This window comes from Neofelis nebulosa, chromosome 8 (assembly GCF_028018385.1).
Source record: "Neofelis nebulosa isolate mNeoNeb1 chromosome 8, mNeoNeb1.pri, whole genome shotgun sequence".
NCBI lineage: Eukaryota > Metazoa > Chordata > Mammalia > Carnivora > Felidae > Neofelis > Neofelis nebulosa.
The window spans coordinates 112845158-112869082 of NC_080789.1; the positions used below are offsets into that span (position 1 = coordinate 112845158).

Below are 23925 nucleotides of genomic sequence, written 5' to 3' on the forward strand. Positions count from 1 at the left end.
TTTGCATTTTCTTTTTTTTAGTATATGTGCTGCCGAAGTGAGCACTGATTTGCATTTTCTGAGCACACAACACCAGCTAGGCCTGATGATGGCTGGTTTGAGTGTGAATAAGTAACAACCCATAGACCATCAGTTCTGTGTGCACTGAGGGAAGTATTCAGCTGATGGCACTTCTCACACCCAACACAACTGGCTTTCCATCCCAGCTTTTGCATCTCCGCTTTGCTCAGGACCTACTCCTTTTGTGAAAAGATTTTAGCCCATTGGAGGGAACGTTATCCTTGCTCCTACTCTAAACGACTGTGGTGATGTGCCTTGAATGTAGTGACTCAAGCCAAGGGCTTTGCAGGCAGGAAACAAAAGCCCAATGGCACAGCCAGATCCCCCTCTGTCCAGAAGCTGGACTCTGCAGAGACCACCTGTCCCCACTGGCTACCTATCCACCAAGGCCGTGGTCAGCACCAGTGTGGCAGACCACTGACAGTGATGATGCTGTCGGAAATGTAAGAATCTCTCTCCAATCTCGCCCCTACTTAACTTGTGGTTTCTAAACCATTTCCAGTGTTTTTTTTTTAAATCTACATTACAGCTACTTTCCTTCTTGTGTTCATTTCATTCCCCACCCCCTTTATGCCTGCCCCTCTTGTTTTGATAAAAGAAAAAGTAAAATAAACACCAGAAACCGGAGTTCCCCTTAAGAGCCCATCTTTTCAGAGGAGTTGTGAGCCTTCTGACTTTGTCACAAAGTGTGAATATGCCACACATCAGCAGCATCCTGGTGCTGTTGTGACAACAGCAGGTGTTGTGACACCTTCAACATGAGGGTTCTAGGAGAGAAAGAAAACAAATTACCATATGCTTTGGATAAGGTGCCTCATCGAGTCTGCAATTAAGTCTAGAGCTATCACTCTACTGTAGTACATTGCGCATAGAATTCCACCAGGAGCCAGCACACAGGTTTCGATCTTAACAAAAAACTCCACTCATGAGTATGTGAGATTTTTCTCCTCAAATATGATCTTATCCATCATTATCATCCCCCTATGATATTTAAAACCACAAAAGCCTCTAAATTATTTACATAGAGCCTAATCTGTCATTCCTGACATGTCCTTCTCCTTAAATAAAATCTTTAAGATGCAAAAGGACATGGGTAAAGCCTTCAGTTTAGGTGCAGTGCATATTACTAAATTGTATAATGATACTTAAAACATACTCTATTTAAACTTACAAATGAAGGTCACCTGCTTAGGATGCCAAGTATCTTTTGTGTAATAGTAGAATGAGTACTGGGTTTTATGAATAAAACAGTACTTTGATGGCTATAAAATCCCCTATATCCTGCTCCTCACTTCCTACCCTCAAGTAGTACATGATGGACAAGGTATATCAGAGTCTTTGAATTAAGCAGAGAGGAGATCTAAATGCTCAAATCCCTCTTCTTCTAAACCATGGTGAGTAACAGGACACAAAGATATTTCATAAACAATCTTATGTTAGCAGTGTTAGCTCATTTCCATATAGATCCTCGCTGCTAATATTCTTTCCAGCTCATCACGGACAGCTTTTATAATTTTCTACATTGTCCTAATTCTTTACTCAAGTTAAAATTAGAAGAAGAGCTGGGAGTCTATAGCTATAAGTGCTTTTCTCCTGTGATTGTTGGAGCTATATTAACATAGAACAGGCATGCATAGTAATGTTGTTTTCATTATAATTATATCTCACTGACGACACTTAATTGGGCCTAACAATAATATACGTCAGATTCCCAATTACTGGAAGCAACTGTGTTCCATCAAGAGTGCAGAACCCCAATAATGATTTTACTCTTCAAAATAGAGAAGGCAGCTTTAGATGAAGAAGTGAGTCTGTGTTAACCATGTCCTTTAGATTTCTGGAGACTTTTCTGGATTGGATACGACCAATTAATTTACTTCTGGAACTCAGAGAACCTCTGGCCACATCACAGTCAACCCAATCTGTCTGTTTTCACTTACATGTCCCTTTTAGCCCTGATATTTCTACCACTGAATGATCACATCTTTTGCTGGCTTATGACATCTTGATCCAGGAATCGGGTATGGTCCCTGCTCCTGACTGACATGGCCTGGTGGCTGGCCATCCACTCAATCTAATCTACCAGTCAGTAACCAAACTGCAATACATTTAAAGAAAAATTAAGGAAACTAAGTATGTGGCCTTGGTTATAGACCTCAGTTGCCTGAATGTAATGAGATTAGACATGATTATTTCTAAGGGCAGAGGCATCATAGCAGTGTGGTGAAGGGCCCCAGTTAAGACTGCCTAGGTTTGAATCCTGGCTCTGACACTTACTGTACGTATGGCCTTGGGCAAATTACTTGACGTCTCTGTGCCTCACCTGTCAACTGAGGATAATGATAGAATGTACCTCAAGGAGTTGTTTTGAGGATTAAATGAATTAATATACTTTAAGCACTTAGAACAACGCCTTGCACCAGGAAACATGATGCGATGTTTCATGTATAACAAGACACTCGCAATGATAAGGCAACTTGATTTTCCTAATCTCCTTCCCCACCTCCCTTTAGGGGTAGGATTAAAGAATAATGTTGGGAGAAGAGGATAGAAGAAGGCTTATCTATTTCTTGAAAAAAATATTGTTCCATTTTCTTATGATTCCACTCAAGGATTTTGACCTCCCTGTCAATGTAAAAAAGGAAATAAAATAATCAAGTAGCAGCACGGGCAATGGGTGGCCTGGCCCCTGAAGAATGTCACAGTGACTTCAAGTCAGGAATGTATTTCAAAAAAAGGAGCCCATTCACACTGCAGTTCAGCCAGGCATCAGAGCCTCACTTGATAGCCAGGACCCTTGTTACTTTCCTGAGAGGCTCTTTTATCTACAAATGCCTCCAACTGGTGGTTCTGCTTAAGTAAATAGCAATTTCAGTGAGTTGGAATAAGCCTAGTTCCTAACTAAATAGCACTTGTACTACATTAAATTTAATATCTCCTTCTTCAGGAATTTAATCACTCCCTCTTCTACAGGTTTTAGCAAACTAGGACCCACTTCTTTAAGAGAATGTAACAGGAGTCGTCACTGAAAATGTGGTGTCTAACATAGCTCTGAAAAATGGCAGCTTCTCTTCCTGACTTCTCTTCCTCCACCTCAAGGAGGTGGTAGAAGTGTCACTTCTTGAAGGCACATCAGCATAGCATTGAAAACGTGTCTCATTAAATCCTCAGCTTCTGGTATAGCCTCAGTGTGTACTTCAAAGTTTCTGAGAAATGACATCTGTCACTTCTTAGAGAAGGTTTAGTTGTCCCCCCCCCCCCCTTTCTCATTTATGAAAGAAATGTCAGCCATTTACGAGGTGGTGGGATGGGGTCTGTTTCTCTGCCCTATTAAGAGTCTTGGAGGGATTCCTCTATCAAAACGGAGGTTTTATTGACAATGGTGTTTCTCCTACTTCAGTCTTTTGAAGGAAACAACAACTACGATACACCAGAGCTACGGACTTTTCCACCTCTTTCCACACGATTCATCAGGATCTACCCTGAGAGAGCCACTCATGGAGGACTGGGGCTGAGGATGGAGCTGCTGGGCTGTGAAGTGGAAGGTAATTACAACGTCCCGAGTCCCTTCTAGTTTCCCGCTTTTTAATCTCTTTCTTCATGCATTTATGCCCCTGATGGCGCGGCTGCAAATTGCCAGCTTTTTCCCCTGGGTGATCCTACCTTGTGCCTGTCAGTCTGTGAGGCTCGACGTTCTAGCACATTCCACCAAACAGTGCCTTCAGAATCCCACTTTTGTATTGGTTGTTTGTGGAACTCTCCTCAGATTCTTTGGGTTGCCTTCTTTGACTTTTTTAAGTTTCCTGAGGTGAAATTTGCATAACATAAAATTCACCATTTTTAAGTAAACAATTCAGTGGCATTTAGTACATTCACAGTTATTTTTGCGACCACCACTTTTATCTAGTTCCAAAGCAAAACCCCCACCCATCAAGCAATTTCCCCTAGACCCCTGGCAATCACTAATTCCTTTGACTTTTTAGTGTTGTTTAGCCATCTGTGTCCCATTCAACTTTCTGTCTGCAGTGTTGACTGCCATCTCATACTAGTGGGAAACAGCATTTGACAGACAGAACCACCACCATTATCTTGAATGAACTGCTTAGGCTACTGCAGAGAAACAAAACTTTACATGAGATAATATGTATGAATGTACGGTGAGGTCTGTTTGAGGATATTACTGCATACACTTATCATATGAAAGTCATCTCTAGGACAAATTCAGCTCACACACTGACCTCAGAACTGCACTTACCTCTGCATTTTTTAATCACATAATAAATAAAAGGAATGTTTGAAAAATGATATGATAGTTGTTTATTGTACCATCTAATGCTTTTGTGCATTAGAATTCCCATCTGCCTTAGATTTGGGCATAAAGAGTAACCAACTTTTCCATCCCCATAAAGGTCTTTCTCTAGGTTAGCTCAAAGAATGGCTATTGTTGGTACCCAGATGTTAATCAATTGAGCATATGCTCATGGTTGTTTCAAAGAATGCTTTTTAATTTCACCTTCTTGTGGTTTCAAAATTATTTGTGTTTTGAGCTACCCAAATATAATTACATTCTTGAGCACATTAAACATCATAAAACTTTTCTTATGCACTAAAGAATCTGAAGCTATAAATCACCATACTAGTGAATAATTCATAGCTACTTTTGTATGTATTTATTTTAAAGCAGGCCATTATCTCCCATTCTTTATTGTGTAGTTGTTTCCTTATCTGTAGTCATATCTCAGACCTCTGAATTATCCAGTCACTATCAGCACAGACTAAGAATGACTATGTGCCAGGACTTTGGCAAAGATACCAAGAAACAAAGAGGGATGGGCAGATTGAACCCACTGCAGACAATGTTCGTTCCATTTACTGGGAAACCTGTTCATCTGGAAAAGGGAGTTGGTTGCCATGATGCAGGTCATCAGCCTGGATTCTAGAAAGCAGCACTGATTTAAGAGGTGGAATGAATGGATGGCTGAAAAGACTGAGGCTGGTGGCAGTTTGCCAGTGTCAACTCTGTAGTGAGAGGTACAAATCGTTGGTGAAGAGATTTGCCACAGATGTTTCCAAGCACTCACAAAAGTGAGGAAGTTGCCCTTAGCCATAAGAGAAACCAACATCCGGGGAAAGTAATGTCAAAACTTTTTGACACAATCTGTGAAAGGGAGTGTTTTTTTTTTTTTTCTTCCTTAAAATGATTAACAGGCCCTATTAAAATATCTGCTTCATGACTGTGCCATGGGACATACCTAGAGGGATACAGGAAGATGGTGAGATATAGCTGAGCCTTCTGCAAGTGTCTATCCTGTTTGGGGCTAGCATTTACAAGACACAATTAGAGAATCACAGAAGATAAAATATATCCAAGTAGTAAAATTGGGAAATAAAAATTATCCACTTTCTATTTTTTAAATTTAAACCAGGTACTACCCTGGGCCACTTCCAATGAGGAATTCCTCCTTTATAAATCCCATAAGGAATGCAGATGAATAGAGAGTTTAAAATACTTAAAAGTGGCACGTAACTCAGTGAATACAAGCATCTGGATTAGCAGGGAGGATTCCACTGATTCACTGATAGCAGTAAGTGGAGCCCAAAATGTGTGTGTATGCATTTCACAAAGTCTAGATGGTGTACCTAAACACTGTGCACATTCTCTGTACACATTCCTAGTGTGTGCTCTGGGCAGCTGAGGAAGTTGAAGCTAGCTAAATTTCTTTCTTTTTTTTTTTTTAATGCTTATTTATTTATTTTGAGAGGGGGGTGGGTCAGAGAAAGAATCCCAAGCAGGGTTCGCACCGTCAGCTCAGAGCTGGACACAGTGCTCCATCTCATGAGATCATGACCTGAGCCGAAATCAAGAGTCGGACGCTTAACCGACTGAGCCACCCAGGCGCTCCTAACTACATTTCTATATTTGTCATAACTCTGCTCAGTAATTAAGCACAATAACAAAGACTATCATTTTTTTTATTGAGAAAGAAGCAGTTACCAACACATTCCCAGACACATGGCCAGAAGCTATTAGAGAACAGGCCCCCACTCCCAGTATCTTGTCTGGTTCTCAGACATTGAGAGCCGTACATTATCTCAAGCCTTGCAAAGTGAAAGGTAATGCCAAAAACTGTAAAATATTAAACAGATTGCAAGAATGAGTAACAGGCTGAAAAATAATAGACCAAACTAAGTTTAAAGAACTTCAAAAGCAGTCTTTGATTAATGTTGGCTACCTTTCAACTACACACTCAAAGATACAGGAATACCTGTCCACAGTGGAATGCAATCTTCCGGGAGTTAAGGGAAAATGACCCCAGGACATCTAAGACAGCTCCTCTCAAACACCTGCTCTGGAGAGGGGGATCACAAGTTGAGAAGCTTACTTAAAGAGAAATGGAGTCATTCACAATTTTCTTTCTTTCTTTCTTTTTTTTTTTTTAAAGAACAATATTGTACTAAAAGTGAATCTTGAGACTCCCTTTTGGAGAAAAATTCTAATACAAACCTAGCAAGCTTAGCTAATACTAAGAAAGTAAAAGAATTCATGACAGGCGAATTCTCTAGCCCACTGAGAATGTAAGGAAAAACAGTTGAAGCAGAATCTCTGTCATCAAAGTTCTCAATTCCAGGGTCATGAATAAATAACCAGTGAGAATGCAAGCACTTTTCACAAAAAGGATGTTTATGTAGATAGCAATATATAAAATGCTAGGGCAGCCAGCTCTACTGAACAGATATGGATCAAATACCAAAACAAAGCAGTCCCCAACAAATTCTGCCAAATCCAAGTAGATTTAGCTCCTGAAAGGGAGGCGAATCATGCTCCTGGCCTTCTTACCACAGATTAGAGTTTTCTGCAAAGGTGTTAGCAGACTCAATAGCCAGAGCCTTGCAAATGCATTTCAGAGGTGTGAGGTAGTAATCCTTGGATCTTGTTTCAGCACCTACAGCTGGACCGACCACTCCCAACGGGAACCTGGTGGACGAGTGTGATGATGACCAGGCCAACTGCCACAGCGGAACAGGTGATGACTTCCAGCTCACAGGTGCAGAAACCATCTTCATCCCATTGCTGTGCCATTTCAGTCATGTCGTAGTGGAGACCTGCTAGTGCATGTCTGTTCATGTTTGTGTAGCTCCTCACGGTGGCGGCCATCATCAACTGGGGTCACTGCTTCCTTTCCTCATGCCGTCTGCCGCCGCCGTTCGACACAATTATTTTAGCCATTTTCAGAGCCAGAGGCTAGGATTTTCTTAATTCCATAAGAATTTCTCTATGGCTCCATGTGCTAAACTCATCCTCACCTTCAAACCCCCACCCCCCACAACACGTGCACCACCCCTACACAACCACACACTTTAGAATGTTTATTTGCATTTTTGAACAAGGGCAAAATGCTTTGAGTGGAACCTTTACCCCACTAATTGATGAAATTAGGCTTATATTTGAAATGCAGCTTTTAAGTTAGGGTTTTGCAAATCATTTTACATTGAAATTTACAAAGGCAGAATTACTTCTTATTTCACATCAGCAACGACTAGCAAATGTATCAGGGACGGTGTGTGCCAAATACCTCACTAATTAATTTAGAGTATTACTCCATAACATTCTAAAACCCTAAGAGCTACAAAGTGACCTTCTCTTCTACTTGGAATGGCAGAGGAAATATTAGACAAGTGGGGAAATGGGATTGTACCACTTGGAAATTGGCCAAGGCAGTAGGATTTTCACCCTATTGTTGCCAAAGGCACTGTGGGACCTTTATCGCCACTTGGGTCAAATGCAGTTTCATATAGCATCTGACTCTCATTTTAGATTAAACATGAGCCCTTGGATACAGGTCTGTATTTTTAGCCAGAGGTGACTCAGAGAGCCCACATAATTAATTTCCATGGGCGAAACTGAAGGCGTTACCATGTAACTTCATAATAGTGCCATGTTATTGGCTAATGCATTAATGTAAAAATCTGGAAGGAAATGTCCCACAGTACATTTCCAATTACTTCAAAAGCTCTCCTCTGAAAGAGCAAGAGAGCTCGGCACTCAGATAGAATAAGAGGTGAAATGTAGCTCAGAGACATAGTACCATGAACTTGGTTTACATTTAAATCCCAGCTCCTAAGGATGTCTCCCTCCAAACTTCCAGGCTAATCACTTACAGTCATAGGGCCAATAAATGTTACTATGGGCTTTTGAAAACAAATCTTGTGTGTAAGCAGCCAAAAGCCACAAAAACTAATTAATGTAGACGTACTTTCTTTGTGAGATGTCAAGTTCAAGCTGAAAACCCTACAGCTGATGTTAAGAACAGAGTACCATTCTATGAACCAGGTCCTGTGGAACCTTCTCAGGATTGCTTGTAAACACCCTGACACAGACCTCAGGCTCTTTGTGGACCCTGTCACACATCTGTAGTGAAATTCCTCATAAAAAGGAACGACTGTAGTCATCACAGTATACCCTTTCAATTGCCCTCTTGTGGAGAAGTTTCTTTTCTTTATAAACCCTAAAGTGGTCAGTTAATATTGATTAGAAACAAAGCCTCAGATTTACTTCTCATATCAGAACAACCAACCTTCTCATTTTTGGATCAGTTCATGACTGAATCAATTGAAACTGAACCCTTTGAATGAAATAGGGCAAGTATGTTAGCCTGGAGCAAATTATGTATGCCAAACGAGTAACAAACCACAGAAAATGGGTCATTTATAGTAGAAACACTGACAGTCTTTTAAATGTACAAGGTTATAGTTTATCTACAGCATTTAACATCATTTATTGGTAAGATAGAAAAAAGTTCTAGTTTTTTTTTTTTTTTTACATATTACAATGGCAAAAAAAAGTTATTTTCTCGAGCCAGCCTGTTTGTCTCAACATTTCTATGAATCAGACATATGTTAAGAACTTCCAGAGGTATTGATAAGGCCTGCTCTACGCCCCCATCGAAGAGGTGATTTCAGAAGGCATCTCATGTTTCAAATTCATTTATTGCATTGCGGCCAGTTTTGGGTTTTCTTCTTGTTGTTGCTGTTTTTACTTGTTTTGCTTTATGAAGTTACTTGTTCTCCTTTTCTGAGAAAGGGTGTGCTCCTATGTAAGCTTTTCTGCAAGGAGCAAAATCCTCCCTGACCCGGGTATCGCCTTGCATGGAAACAGCTCACATCCTAGGCTCACACACACTCCTTGCTCCTTCAGTCACAGGCTTTGCTGACAGAGCCTCAAACTTGGCACGTTGAGTGTAATGGAGCCAAAGTGAAAGCATCCTCACCTTATCCTGATAGGAGGGGGTGTGGAAATTAGGATGAATGCTCTCTTTCATGGTGTTTGGTTCCTTAATGCAGATGGTGTCCCTTTAATTTCTCCTCCTGGGTTGGCTGCTTTGAATATAGTGGCGAATACGTATTTTACCAAAATGCTCATTACTTACAAACAACACTGAATTCCAGGTGAACTCTACCAAAATGCATGGAAATGAGGAGAGATTTTGCTCTCCCACACTGCTTGCCAAGGTGAAAATTCACCCCTGAAGTTACTCATTTGCAAATGCTGTTGAAGTCATTAGATAATACAATTAGCTTCAAAGGCACCAGGAGGCCAAATTTCTCATTGGGTCTGTGCGTACCCAACATCAGAGTTTGGCTCCCAACGTATAACAAAACTGATAATGCATATCAGTTTTAAAAAGTGAATTTTCACCTTGAGTCTTTCTCCCTTGAGACCACTGGGAACAGAATGCTAATGTATTCTGGCTTCCCTCCAATTCTGCCATTATAGATTCACCTCCTTAACCCATAATATATATAATTCTTTCTTCCTAATGCTTGCCTCATTGAGGCCACACACACGTGTGACCGCTCATCCAGCGTATTTGCTGGGAAAGCAAGGGTAACATGACTTGGTGCTGTAGTCAATTAGCTCCAAAATCTTCATACCATCCCAAGAGCATGATTTTACGGCTCTCTGATTCATGATCTAGATGATTTCTGCTCTGTGGCAGCTACAGGGTGAAACTAGGACCTGGCCAGAATAGAGATGATCACACATCTTTATTGAATGATCCTACTGGAAGGTGTACAATGGCACCTTCTAACCACCTCCCAAACTTTCCCTGATACTCATGAGCCCACCCCATGTCCTTCCCCTGAGTCTGCCCTGGGCTTTCCCTCTTGGGGTAACAAATAGATTATCTCTGATCATAATCTGCAAAACAGATACACATAAGGAGAAATGGCTCCAACACCTTATGTAATAAACAGCAAACCGGTGTTTCCCCTGCACTTAGTGGGTTATAAGCCTCACCTGAGAAGCTTTTGCAAATTCAGATTTAAAGGCCTGAACTTTGGACATTCTGGTTCAAGGAGTTCCAAGGAGGACAGGCGGATTGGCAGCTGCAGTTTCAGCCAGCGTTCAGGTGATTCTTGTGTTTGGCAAGTTCAAGAACACGACTTTAAAACAGAAGTGTAGGGGCACCTGGTGGCTCAGTTGGTTAAGCTCAGGTCCTGATCTTGTAGTTCATGGGTTTGAGCCCCGCATCTAGCTCTGTGCTGACAGCTCAGAGCCTGGAGCCTGCTTCAGATTCTGTATCTCCAGCTCTCTCTGCCCCTCCCTCTCTCTCTCAAAAATAAACAAACATTAAAAAAACTAAACCAGAACCAGAAGTGTAATAATGAGGAGGAGCAGAAAATGGAAGCACCAGGGTGCAGAAGAAAAGAGGGTGGAGCTAAATCAGCACCTGGTTCCCTCACCAGGAATTCCAAAGTTGCCCCACTGATTGAGAGCTCACAACATTCAGGATATTCTTTGTGCAAACTTCCAGTTCTCTGGGCCTGTGAACTTTTTCTGCAGCTTCTCCAAATCACACACTGGGCAGAATATTTGTCCTTGGGAAAAATAAACAACTACAGCAGCAAAAGAAAGGAACTGCTGTCGCCCTCTTAAACCTACAGTTTTCAAAATAGATTGTGGGGAGCAGCCCTACACCGCCCCTGAAGGCACACATCTGAAACCTTGGGAAACTATTTGAAGCTTAAGAGGCCCAGGTCAAGTTTAATTCCCAAGTCACTGGGGACTTGTGGAGGCTTTTGCCCTTCACTGTCACCATGGTGTAGCACACTTAGCCTGGGAACCAGGGAATGCCCTTGGAACAAAGTCTGAGACTGTCCATACCGCCTGGATGCTTTATGAGCAAATGTGTTGAGTAAAAACTAGTGGTTTATTTGAACTTGCTATCGTGGTGGACAAAATCTAAGTAAAACAAATTACTACAGGCGGAATTAAAGGAAGGATTTTCTGTGGAAAATGTTCGCCTCTAACAGATGTATGCACACATGCAGAATTTCTTTAATGCTTATTATCCCCAATGCTTACTTTTTCTCATTTTTGTCTGTCACTATTTTTGTTTTTCAGGTGGGACCACCGTGCTGACCACAGAAAAACCAACAATAATAGACAGCACAATACAATCAGGTATCCAACAAAACAAAATGCCGTAGATTCCACGTGTGCTTCTCCCCCCCCCTCCAAATAGTGCATGTCCGCCCCCCTCCACGCCCTGAAATAGTGCCCTGCGCAGCTTCTTGGTTTCGGTTTCCCCCAAAGTCCTAGAAGAGGGACGCCACGCAGCATCTGGTCTCTAAGCATGAGCCATAAATATTGCTTTCCTTTCATCCACATGTATGTGCAGCCGGGAGTGAGGTTTCCTTCTCCATCAGTAATTGCCAAATGGTGACAATCCCAGCTCCCGACTGAAGGAACTGAGTAACATACTTTGTTTAACGCAGCACATCTAGGACATGGACTGTGTTTGCAAACTACAGGAGAAGGAAATCTCACAGGCAGCAGCCTGACTATTTATTTTCATCACAATTCTGCAAAACCGAGACAGGCAAAGTTTGTCAGTTTTGCCTGCCACGAAGTTGGCAGTTTGACAACAGCGTTTCCAGTGGGCGTGCCACGAAGTGGGGTGCAGGAAACCAGGGCTCTGATTGTGCGGGGGGAGAGCGGCGCCCTCGGGAGCGCCTCCGCATCCTTTTATTCATAGGAAAGCATAATGACTTTTCAAACCCTTGGCTTGCTGTTTATCAGCGGCCAGCGGCAGTGAAATGGCAGCCTCCCCCCTTCTCTCTTTTGTATTTTGTTAGTATTCTGTAAAATTCTTCCCCCCAGACACACACGAAGGGAAATGGTCAGTATAAGCAATCAGAGGTTTTAAATACTTTAAAGTTAATCATTAGTAAGGTGACCAGGTCAGTTTTCCAGCTTCTCCCATTTCCTTTATTGAAGCTCACTCAGCCTTGGCCTCCACAGTCATTTATTAATGGGGCGTGTGGTGTATATCAATGTTTCCTCAACAGTATGACACTACCCAGCTAGGCAGAAAGTAGAAAGGACTGCTCTAATTAGTATGCTTCCTTAAAGGACACTGTCACCGTTGACCTGATTAAACTGCAAAACAAACTTCTCTTCACTTGAACTTAACCCCAAGTTTCCCTGTGGTGTGCTCAGGTTGACAGAGTTCTTGCTACCCCATGGCTCAGACACCCCCAGCTACGGAAAGGTGAAACAGAAGAGTATCTGTTCACCTAAATTCAGAAAAAACTATAGTCCAAAGTACTTTACAAGTTGTAAAGTATGGCCTCCAGGGGTTGTGCAACCACGCTGGATGGCTACAGTTGGTCATGAGTGAAGCCCGGCCCCTCGCTTGTTTCCTGACTTTTCTGGGGGCACTTGGCCCTCTTGGGTGGTTTTCTGTGGAGTAACTGCCGGCTGGCTTTCTGTGACCTTCTGTCATAGGGAAGAGGGCTGAGGTGAAAACATGAAGTTCTAATGATGTAACAAACATATTAACTGCTCTGTTAGTTTTTTCTCTTGCCAGAGAGTTAATTAAAACCACTCTAAGGGGCGGCCAGGTGGCTCAGTTGGTTAAGCGTCTGACTTTGGCTAGGGCATGATCTCAGAGTTCGTGGGTTTGAGCCCTGCGGCAGGCTCTGTGCTGACAGTTCAGAGTCTGGATCCTGCTTTGGATTCTGTGTCTCCTTCTCTCTCTGCCCCTCCTCTGCTTGCATGCTCTCTCTCTCTCTCTGTCTCTCAAAAATAATAAACATTAAGGGGCAACTGGGTGGCTCAGTCGGTTAAGCGTCCGACTTCGGCTCAGGTCACGATCTCGCGGTCCGTGGGTTCGGGCCCCGCGTCGGGCTCTGGGCTGATGGCTCAGGGCCTGGAGCCTGCTTCCGATTCTGTGTCTCCCTCTCTCTCTGCCCCTCCCCCGTTCATGCTCTGTCTCTCTCTGTCTCAAAAATAAATAAACGTTAAAAAAAAAAAATTAAAAAAAAAAAAACATTAAATTTTTTTAATAAATATTTTTAAAAATTAAAAAATAAAGCCACTCTGAAGTTGCCAATGAACTTGTTTCAACTCCTCTCTCCTTTTGCCTATCAAAAGAGCTAGGGATCATTTAAAAACTAAAAGTGAGCAACAGTTCTAGAGAAAATGGAAAGGTATACACCAGATTCCAAAATGGGATAATTCTCCCTGGAGGTGGAAGGTTAGGCATGACTTTGTGAATGCATTCAGTTTGTGCATGAGTTCAAGGGCCAGCCATCTCAGAGGGTGTACTGTGGTCAGAGCACAGATGTACAGATCGAGAACCAGTAAGACCCATAGTGACCACCATCTAAACCAGTTTATGTCAAACCAGAGCTTACTGATAAAGGCTGTCTGCTCTGTTTTGAGTTCCACAAATGACCTTGGTTTCCTGTTTTTCCATTGTTTGAGTCCTGAATCTGTCTCCCAGTCTTTGTGGATAATGGATAGTCTGACCTTCTTTGAGGAGTTCTGTTCATTGTCACCTTCTGGCTAAACCAATGCTCAGAACAGTTCAGTAGGCCCAGAGTGTACATAAAGTCAGAGGCCAAGTCTGATTTTGAGGTGTTCACCCAGTGGTGGGACCCACCTATCTGATAATTTGATCTACACTGTTCTGCAGTTCTCAGATTCTTTGGACATCTTTACAAGCAGCAAACTGAACCCCTGAACTTTCATCTAATCTCATTTTGCTGAAACCATTAGATACTCAAGCAGAGTCTTAAAATTTCATTTTTGTGGATTCTTATCAATATAATAAACTCAGTGGATATATAACATTCATATACTGCCTGGGTTGTAATCAGATGCATAAAAGCCTATTAATGCTTTGCCAGGAAATGATGAGAAACCCTGCATTTTTAAATCTAACTCCCCCTGCTGAAACATCTCACCCTCTGAGGATCTGCAAACACTCCTATAGCAGCTCAGAGTATATTCCTAACCTCTGATTACATGGGCCTGAGCACCTCCACTTATTTGGACTGAAAGACCAGTCTGTGAGTAAGCTAGTTAACATCCTCAAAAGAAGTTTTGAAAAGCAGATTCTAAAATTAAATCCTTGTGCATATATGGTGCTAATGATTGGACTGTGGGCAAGATAGTTCAACAATTGCAGCTGGTGCGTGCTCACAGCGGCTGTAAATTTGTTTTAAGTTCAGAATATTGTTTCCTGCTATTTTTAAGAGTCAAGAAGGGATTTAGCCAGATTATTCCCAATGAATTTAATGAGAATCATGCAGCCACAGGGCCTGGAGAATATTTTGAAGACGGAAAGGTCAATAGTCCTATATACTTAACTTCATTCATCAATTTGCTTTTTTCTCTTTCTCTTTCCTCTTTTCTGCTTCTGTCCTTCTTTTTTCCTCCCTCAATCTCTTTTTTCTTTCCCTTCCCTATAAATGTTTGTGTATATTTTATGTGTTTAATAGCCTTTCTGGCCAGGCTTGAATTTTCAACATTTTCTCACCCACACCCCTTGCCACCATATGCATTGATAAAAAAAAAAAAAAAAAAAAAAAAAAAAAAGAGTATTTCCTTTAAATTAGCAAGATTGCCAGAGATTATATGATTGGGACAAGAAGATGAAAGAGTAGTAAAATACATAACGTTAGAGCAGATTGCCTTGTTAAGTTCCTAGGACTGGAAAAAACATGAGAAGATAAACACAGACCACTGAGCAGTACAGCTGCAGAAATGCTTGAGTCCTCCTTTCAAGCAAGGCTGTCCTATGTCCTGGTCATTACCAAAACATCCAAGTTCATATATTTTATTGTTATCACCAGAAAATTAAGAGCCAAAATAATGCATGGTGTGGTTTTCTATACTATACAATAATAATTTGATGTATTAACCAGAAATACAACCAGAAATGTGTGTGCTGTAATGGCTTGCTGCCTTCCTACATGTGCATGTCTTCTAAACTACATTTAAGGAGGAAACTCAAAACCACACACATATTAACATTTTCCAATATTAACATTTTCTAACATGAGATTATGCGGCAGTACATTCCAGGTTTGTGGGTGTTGGCATCCAAGGTTGCTCAACCATTCAGTCACTGTTCAATGGACTGTAGTTCATCTGCATAATTCAATCTTGCTGCTCAAAAGTGTGGTAAATTTTGGAGAGGGTTTCTCATGCTTTAAGAAGCCCTATTTCATGGTTAGGATAAACTAGACATGAAATATATCACTCCAGTGACACCATAGCTGTGAAATACAGCCCTTTTGCACTAACACAAAGTCCGCACGTTATATGCATCACGTGGCTCACACTAGAGTTACTTTCCCAAACTGGCCCTAGGCACCCTTCCACCCCTCACCCCTCAGGAGGTCTCCTTGTCCCTGGATGGGAGAATCCATCCAGTTCCCTTTTGACAATGCATATGGTGCATTCCTTCCAAAATTCTACATTAGCATTTGAAAAGGGTTCCTTGGAAACTAAAAATGCAAAGTAAATCATCCTTATCTATTCACTAAATCTTCCCATTAAAATCCCTCCCGCCATTGTTAAAGTGGGGGCGGGGCAATGGAGCCCAGGCTCCGAGAAGAAAGCAGGCTACGTCGTGTTAAACACGGACAAAGTTAAAGATCAAAGCGAGCTAGGATCTCAGGCTGACCCTAATACAACATATGATACTATACCTCCCTTATTGTACATAGGAATTGTTTGAGGAATGTTCAAGATCCAATTGGCGAGACGCCCTGGGCACCTTTCTCTCCGTTTCAATGCTGCCATCTTGTGGACTACCTAAACTCAAGAAGCGGTGACCTTCCTTCATTAGAGAAAACAGCCGCGCTTTGTGTGTTTAATTTTATGTAATGGGGAGGAGTGGGACTGGCAGAGGCAGGAGAATTTTATCTTTAGGATTATTTTTATTATTCGCTTCAGTTTACCAAAAACAAAATCCAAGCCATTATGATTTCATTTTTTCCATACTTAACAAGAGAAGCTACTTCTAAGAAAAAAAGGAGTTGAGTAAAAAAAGTAAAGCTATGGGGGTTTAAAAAAACACCACAGTCAAATAGCACCTTGTAGAACACACAAAATAAATAATCCCTCTGAGAATCCATTCATACTTTCTTTTTAGATTCCAAAGGAAACACTTTGAACATGAAAAAAAAAATTTTTTTTAATGCGCAGCTATTTAAAAATGCTTTGGCTTTACGTGAACTTGCCTGGGTTTTAAGTGGGGTGAACAATTTACATACACATTTTAAAATTCACTAAAAAAGCAGAAACTTACATTTAAAATTGATTGACCTGATACAAAGCACAGAAGAAAAAATAATCTTAAGAAATGCTTCAGAGATCAGACCTAAAGACCTGAGGCATTAGCCAGAATGGTGAGAATACACATAGCCTCCAGAATGAGACATCCAGCCCAGTCACATTTCTAGACTTTTAAGGTTCACAGGTCAATCTGTACTTAAGATTCTTTTCATTGGTGGATATCAATTTATATAATACTCAAGAATAGAGTATCTTTCATATTAAATATTGTGGACCAAGGGAGAATGCTACAGATGTAATATATATGCCTTGGAAAGTAACCTTTCTGGAAATTTTATGTAAAACCAATTTGGCAGGCAGTCCATAATCTTTTTAAAGCTGGATAAAAAAAAAAAAAAAAATCCTAAACGTGATTTTGCAAACATTTTGACATCTCCATGCGTCTTTTGAGTTTCCTGGTAATCCTGGATTTTGTGGCTTTCCCAGAATTTTCAAACATACGTTAAGTTATATAAATTGTGCCTTCTGTGAGCAAATTAAAGGCCTTTCTGACCTAAATGATTAAATTTGTCTTTCTCTGCTTTTCTCTATTTTTCTTTTCCACCCACTGAAGAGTTTCCAACATACGGTTTTAACTGCGAATTTGGCTGGGGCTCTCACAAGACATTCTGTCACTGGGAACATGACAATCACGTGCAGCTCAAGTGGAGCGTGTTGACCAGCAAAACCGGACCGATTCAGGATCACACAGGTAACGGAGAGTTCACTTCGGCCTCATTTCTTTGAATTAGCAAAGGTGTGGCTATGGAGGGTTTCTGTGGTCTGTGGGACCAGCGGTGTTTGAAAAGACTACCATGCGTTCACTCATGCCTTCCTTTCCTGGAATTACCAAGCTCTCCTTTCCTAGAAGGGATGCTTGTCCGCCAAGTGGTAGAGAAAGCTGATTAAATTTGGCAACTGGCTGCCTCTCTGGTAAATAGCAAACTGGGTAAAGATGTGTGAATAAGTACCTGTTTCATACTTTTCCTGAGCTGTTTATGGCAATTTCAAGTATACTCAAACAGAAAAGGCTTAGTGAAATGAAACCTATATGTATATAACCCAACTTCAACAGGCACTAAATCACAGGACTCTTATTTTATCCCTATCACCCCTGACTCTGGATTATTTTGAAGCAAGTCCAGACATATGTCATCTCATTTATTTTGCAGCTAAAGAAACAATAAGTGAGACTATTGCTTGCTCTCTCTTGACCCTTGACGTGGAAGTGGAAGAAGGTGGGGTGGGATTCTTATTCTTTAGAGGAAGGTTGTAAATCTAGCCCATTTTTTCTGAGCAGGTGGAAACCTCACCCCACGCCACCTCCTGTCTTGCTTTCCTGCTAAGATTAATGAGGGGCAGAGGGATGGGCTGGGGGTTACAGGGGGCTGACAGCCACTCCAAGAACTTTTTATCCACCGCCATCCTGTTTTCCTCTTAGTCATCTTGTCACCCAGTGTAAAGATCCAGCGGCGTCCTACAAAGACCACATATACACACACTCCCATACACAACAGATACAACCCACCGACTTCTACCCTACTCAGGGAGACTTACAGGACTGTTCACTGAAGAGGTGGCTTCTCAAATGATACCTTTGAGGGGCATTTTCTGAGGCTGAGAAATCTCATTAAGCAAAATTGCCCCATGCTAGGGCTTTGGGCCAGTGGGTCAGTGGGCCAATGGACGGGCAGAGGGCACTTCATGCCTCTCCCATTTTATTGTTCACTTCTTTTCCCCCAGTGAATATAACCATTAAGTAGGTTGAATTGGCCGCCTTCCACCACAGCTACCTCTTTTCCTAATGAGAATGACAAGGAAATTGGATAAAATTGGACTCCTTCAATTCTGAGACACTTTCAATTGAATCTTAAGACAAGCAGTTTTAGAAAACTTAAAATACTTTGACTGTAAATGGCACTGTACATATAAATGGCATCAAATTAACCAAATGCAATTAGCTGAAATGAAGGCAGTAATGGTGGAAAAATTGATGCAAAGTGAAGCAAAATGGCTCAGTAGGATCTGACATTCAAAGGAGGTTAAAAGCTATGTTAGCCAGAGACAAAAGCTAAAAGGCTTGCAGAAGTAAAGTGCTAATTGAGAAAATGAAGACAGAGTTCCTGACCCAGAACTGTGATAAAACCCCTGAAAGGGAAAAATATCAACGCTTTATGTGTTGGAGTATCAGAAAAGGAGGGCTTGTCTTAGATTAACAGCTGAGAAGTGTGATTCCTTCAGAAGGATTTGTCTCTTTTGTTCTCCCAGACACCCAGATTTACCAGGTCTGCCCTGAAGAGAAAAAGCCTCCTGTAGCACTAGGAAGGCAATCATTTGCTGAGAGAGAGGGGCGAGACTGATATCTGAAAGGCAGGAACTTGTTAACATAAAAATCCTAGACGAAAAGAGCCTACACCCAGCACACATGCACATGGACCGACATTACACAGTATTCCGCACTTTGCAAATCAGACCTGGAGATTTCTTTAAATTAGCAATATCTAGGTAAAATATCCTGCTGTTCAATTTTGAATTTTTTCAAAGAAACCCACGTGGTTTTCTGCAGTTGACTTCTAAGAGGGAAGCTATGTACCTCCTTAAGGAAGATTCCTGAAGCCCGTCATCTTCCCTGGTTCATTGAACAAGGGTTGTTTGAGGAGCTCTATTACTTTAGATTAGATGCTGAGCTGGACACTGGAGATTCGGGAATAAAGGAGGGTAGCCCTGCCCTGAGGAGCTCACAGTCTGGTTGCAGGTGAGAAATGATTACTGTGCTGGTGTGAGGGTGCCCCAAGGTGGGGGTGAGCAGAGACAAGAAAGGTAACACGGGGGATCAGAGAAAGCAGTTCTGTCCCAGAGACTGTCTGAGCTAGGATGGCGTGTGCAGACGTGGAGGAGGGATGGCAGGTGGTATGGTTGGGCAGGTTCCTCTGTGAAGCAGTTAGATATGTGGCAGGGGGGATGTGTGGCCTCGGGTGTCATGTGAAGAAGTGAAGAGGCTAACGGTAGTGAGGAGCCACTGACAAGCTTTGAGCAGAGGAGTGACAGGAGCATGTTTTTAGAAGACCACAGTGCATCGGGGCAGAGGTCATGACAGATTTCTCAGGCAGCCATCTTTCCTCTATCCAAGTCCAGTTTTCTCCTTCTTTCTTCCACCTCTTCACTGACTAGCCAAAATAAACCTCTTGGACTCCATTAGTGTGCTTCCTCTCTGCAGCATCTCTAACTTCAGTATTTTTCCCTAAGATGGGCATGTTGGGCACAGAGGCACGATGGGTGTGTTTTCTACCTTTCCCTGCTGGTAGACTGATACCCTACTCACCTCAGGGAAATGGCAGTGTCACACAGATAGGGTAAAGTAGTGGGAGAAAACAAACCCCAAGAGTGACTGAGTTCCCTTGGTCATGGGAGCGCGCCACAAAAACAGTATCAAACATACTGCTGGAATTTCCACCCTCTTCGTATTTCACCCGTTGGTTTCATTAAGAGTGTTTTGGTGCAATCTCATCTAAGCAGCCAGGTGATGGAAGCAAGTTGCCCACTGATGCATCCACCTGGACACTGTTGATGCAGGCAAGCAGATACAAGGACATGCCCACATGTGCACAGTGAAAAAGTATCTCACAAACACACAAACCCCTTGGGCAGCAAACAAAACATCCTGCTGCCCACTGAGGCCCAAGCGTCAGATTCGCACTTACATCAGGTGAAGCGTTAGAGTAGGTATTTCTATTTGCAGAGCAAACAATGAAACATGAGTTGTGTGTATAGACCAGGTGGTGGCAGGAGGAAATGTTCCCACTGGGGGTAATTAAAAGCAAAGCCAAGAGTAAGTCCTTGCCACCCGGCAAGTGTCTACGCTGCCAAAATGGCAAGTTCTAATAAGCCTCAAATATGCAACCTTGCCTCTCCTTGAACCAGAAGCCCACATCAAACAAGAGTGGGACTTGAGCTGAGATTCAAGCTCTCAGGTGTATTTAAGGAATTTATAAGCCATTAAAATAAATGAGGAAAAAATCATCTGACTTTGTGGGAAAAAGAAGATGACTAGATTATTTGGAAAAACTGCAACTTTATCAAGAAGCTATAGTGACCTAAGTATCCTCACCCAGCTGAAATGATAAATAAGAAAACATCAAAATATGTTCCATTTAATGTCTGTGTTCACATCAGTGCTGCTGAAACTATTTTAAAGTTGCATGAAAATAGGTCTGCCCTCTGCTTTCAGTGTGCTTGCAACGATGCAAAGGCCAACTGGAGTCACAGCCTAGATCCATGTGACAGTGCATTCCAAATATGTAGTATCCAAATTAATGCTGCTTCACAGCCTTCTCCCAATTAAGCATCCACTCACAGAGGCTTGGAGTGCAGACCCAGTTGCCAAAGAGGTTCCCCAACAACAGCACACCGCTCCCTTTCCACTGCACATTTGGGTTCTTGGTGCTTAGCCTAGGAGAGAAGGTTTGAGTCACGGAACTGGAAAGAAGAGGTAAAGGATTCATACATTCAGCCACTCTCCCTAACCTGGGTTTTTGTCACAGCAGGAGATGGCAACTTCATCTATTCCCAAGCCGACGAAAACCAGAAGGGCAAAGTGGCTCGTCTGGTGAGCCCCGTGGTTTATTCCCAGAACTCCGCCCACTGCATGACCTTCTGGTATCACATGTCCGGTTCACACGTGGGCACGCTGAGGGTCAAACTGCACTATCAGAAGCCAGAGGAGTATGACCAGTTAGTCTGGATGGCCATCGGACACCAGGGAGACCACTGGAAGGAAGGGCGTGTCCTGCTCCACAAGTCTCTGAAGCTTTATCAGGTATGCCCCTTTCCCTTCCCCGGGTGGGAGGGCAACTCCTTCAGAGACACTGAGATAATGTTGAAAATCATGGAGAAGAGATGTGGGAATTATTCCAAAGATGATTTCGGGCATTTCCCGAACCTGGGATTTCGCTGCAATCTCAGTAGCTTCGCAGTCTCCAACATTATAGGAATAGAACCAATTTGCTGAGAAAGAAGAGAATGCTACTTTATAATCTATTTCTGGCTGCCACAATGAACATTCCTTTTATTTGGTGCTTTCCCCAGTTTAACGTTTTGAGTTATAAAAAGAGAGTGTTAGAAGTTTGATGCCATCACCAGGCAGTTAACATAGATTGATGATCGAAGCGCACACTTACGTGAAATCTCATGAATTTAATTTATGTGCCATAGATTGAACTGAACAAGCATTTGTAAACACTGCTATTCAGGACCGAACATTTCAATACTGTGAAAATGATTTCATTTTGTTAGGTGATTTTTGAAGGTGAAATTGGAAAAGGAAACCTTGGCGGGATTGCAGTGGATGACATTAGTATTAATAACCACATTTCACAAGAGGACTGCGCAAGTAAGTGTGAAGTGCTGTCGAAACCAGACGCACTTTCCCAGGGCACAGTTATTTTCACGTGATGGTGTTTGTCTTGTTCATTTAGACCTAGAATTGCAATGCAGGCTATAGGCACATCCTGTGAAGTGCAAATTTTGATGCAACAGGGCATAAAATCAGGTCAGTTTATCTTTAGCTACGTCCTTTCCTAACCCAGTTCATTTAGTGTCTGATTGTACCTGCAAAACCACATAAATAATGTGGAATCCAAAAGCCATAGCTCAGAAGAAAGACTCACAGTTTACAGGCTATATATACCATGCCAAAACATTTTGATGAAAAGTGGAAAACTCAGACATCTGGATAATTCCAAATATCTGAGTCTATAAACAAAACAGCAGGCCGTTGAAAATTTTGAGCACAGTGAACTTAATTAAGGTTACATTTTTAAGGAATCATAGAAGCTATAATTCTTTGCTTTATTACAAATAAGTAGATGTTTCTGACTCTGAAAATAGTGGAAATGACTCAAGAGAATAAATGAAATGTTGAGACTTTGCCTAGTATTACAGTTTATGGTTTTTATTGGTCTGGATGTATAGATGAAAGTTGACATCGAAAACCAATTCATATTCCCTGGTTCTTGATATGTAATTATAAATAGAATCACTAATGGCAATGTAATAGCACAGTAATTAGTCTTAAGCTCCATTTGCTACACTTAAACTTTTGCTATATATCATATAATAGGATGTTAATTATAACAAAATGGAGTAAGCCTACTGGGCAAATTTAAGACAAAGGGGGCCTGTTGGCTGTAATGGGTTTTTGGTCATTTCAGCAATTTGCAAAGCTTTTAATATACAATATATTGAATATATGTAATCCTAAAGTGGCAATAATTTGATATGGTCAATTAAAGAAATTAGGGGAAAAAGAACAGTGAATAAAGATCTGCTTCTTCATACTATGTAAGGAAATCTATTTAATGCCACACTACTTAGCAGGTCTTCACAAGAAGTGATAAGACTTAATATTTCAGTTGCAATTACTCTACAGATTGGCCACATCCAAGTCTACACTGTTGTTAAAATATGTATTTCAGGGGTGCCTGGGTGGCTCAGTCGGTTAAGCATCCAACTTCAGCTCAGGTCGTGATCTCAGGGTTTGTGAGTTCAAGCCCTGCGTTGAGCTCTGTGCTGCCAGCTCAGAGCCTGGAGCCTGGTTCCGATTATTTGTCTCCCTCTCTCTCTCAAAAATAAACATTTAAAAAAATACGCATTTCATGCAGTTACACAGGCTTTCCTATTCCAAGATGAGAATTATATTTTTAGAACGTAAGAGTAAACTCCCTAAACTAAGGAAAAGAAATCAAATTTAATTCCATTCAGCAAGTTTTAATGGACTGCATATTGTATGCAAAGCAGCATCCAAGTGCTCCGGTGAATATATAGAGGGGTTGAGACAATTCTGTGAGCATTTTTCTTATCATGTGACTGGTCCACATGGCTATAGCTGTTATGAAGCAATGTACTCAGAAAGTCACAACTAATGCATTGTCAAAATACTCTATGTTGCTGTCACAATAAAAAGATGTCTAAGATAACTGTATAATTATTCATCAAATATATATCCTTGAATATTTAGCTATGGATGCTATGAGACTATCAACTATTTATTACTTATTCACACATTTATGCAACAAATATTTATTGAGGCACCTTTTATGTTCTGGACACTGTTGTAAATGTTGGGACTATAGCAGTGAATAAAGTACTCAAACTCCCCACCTCCTACTCAAAACCACATGAGCTACTGGGACTCTTTTCCAGAGGTTTTTTTTGTTTGTTTGTTTGTTTGT

The 23925-nt window shown here is 41.5% G+C and overlaps 1 protein-coding gene across 4 annotated transcripts in view; it reads left to right on the top strand.

Moving 5' to 3' along the window:
• The window catches only part of NRP1 (neuropilin 1), a 139340-nt gene that overhangs the window by 109853 nt on the left and 5562 nt on the right, over positions 1-23925 (top strand). Inside the window, exons 10-15 of one of the 4 annotated variants that reach the window (XM_058681519.1) lie at positions 3461-3605; positions 7002-7106; positions 11468-11527; positions 17271-17408; positions 21238-21512; positions 21989-22085. In XM_058681519.1, coding sequence (XP_058537502.1) covers positions 3461-3605; positions 7002-7106; positions 11468-11527; positions 17271-17408; positions 21238-21512; positions 21989-22085 — 820 coding nt within the window. The remainder of the gene's footprint in view (positions 1-3460; positions 3606-7001; positions 7107-11467; positions 11528-17270; positions 17409-21237; positions 21513-21988; positions 22086-23925) is intronic. The other 3 variants (XM_058681522.1, XM_058681521.1, XM_058681523.1) reach the window with 3 other exon arrangements.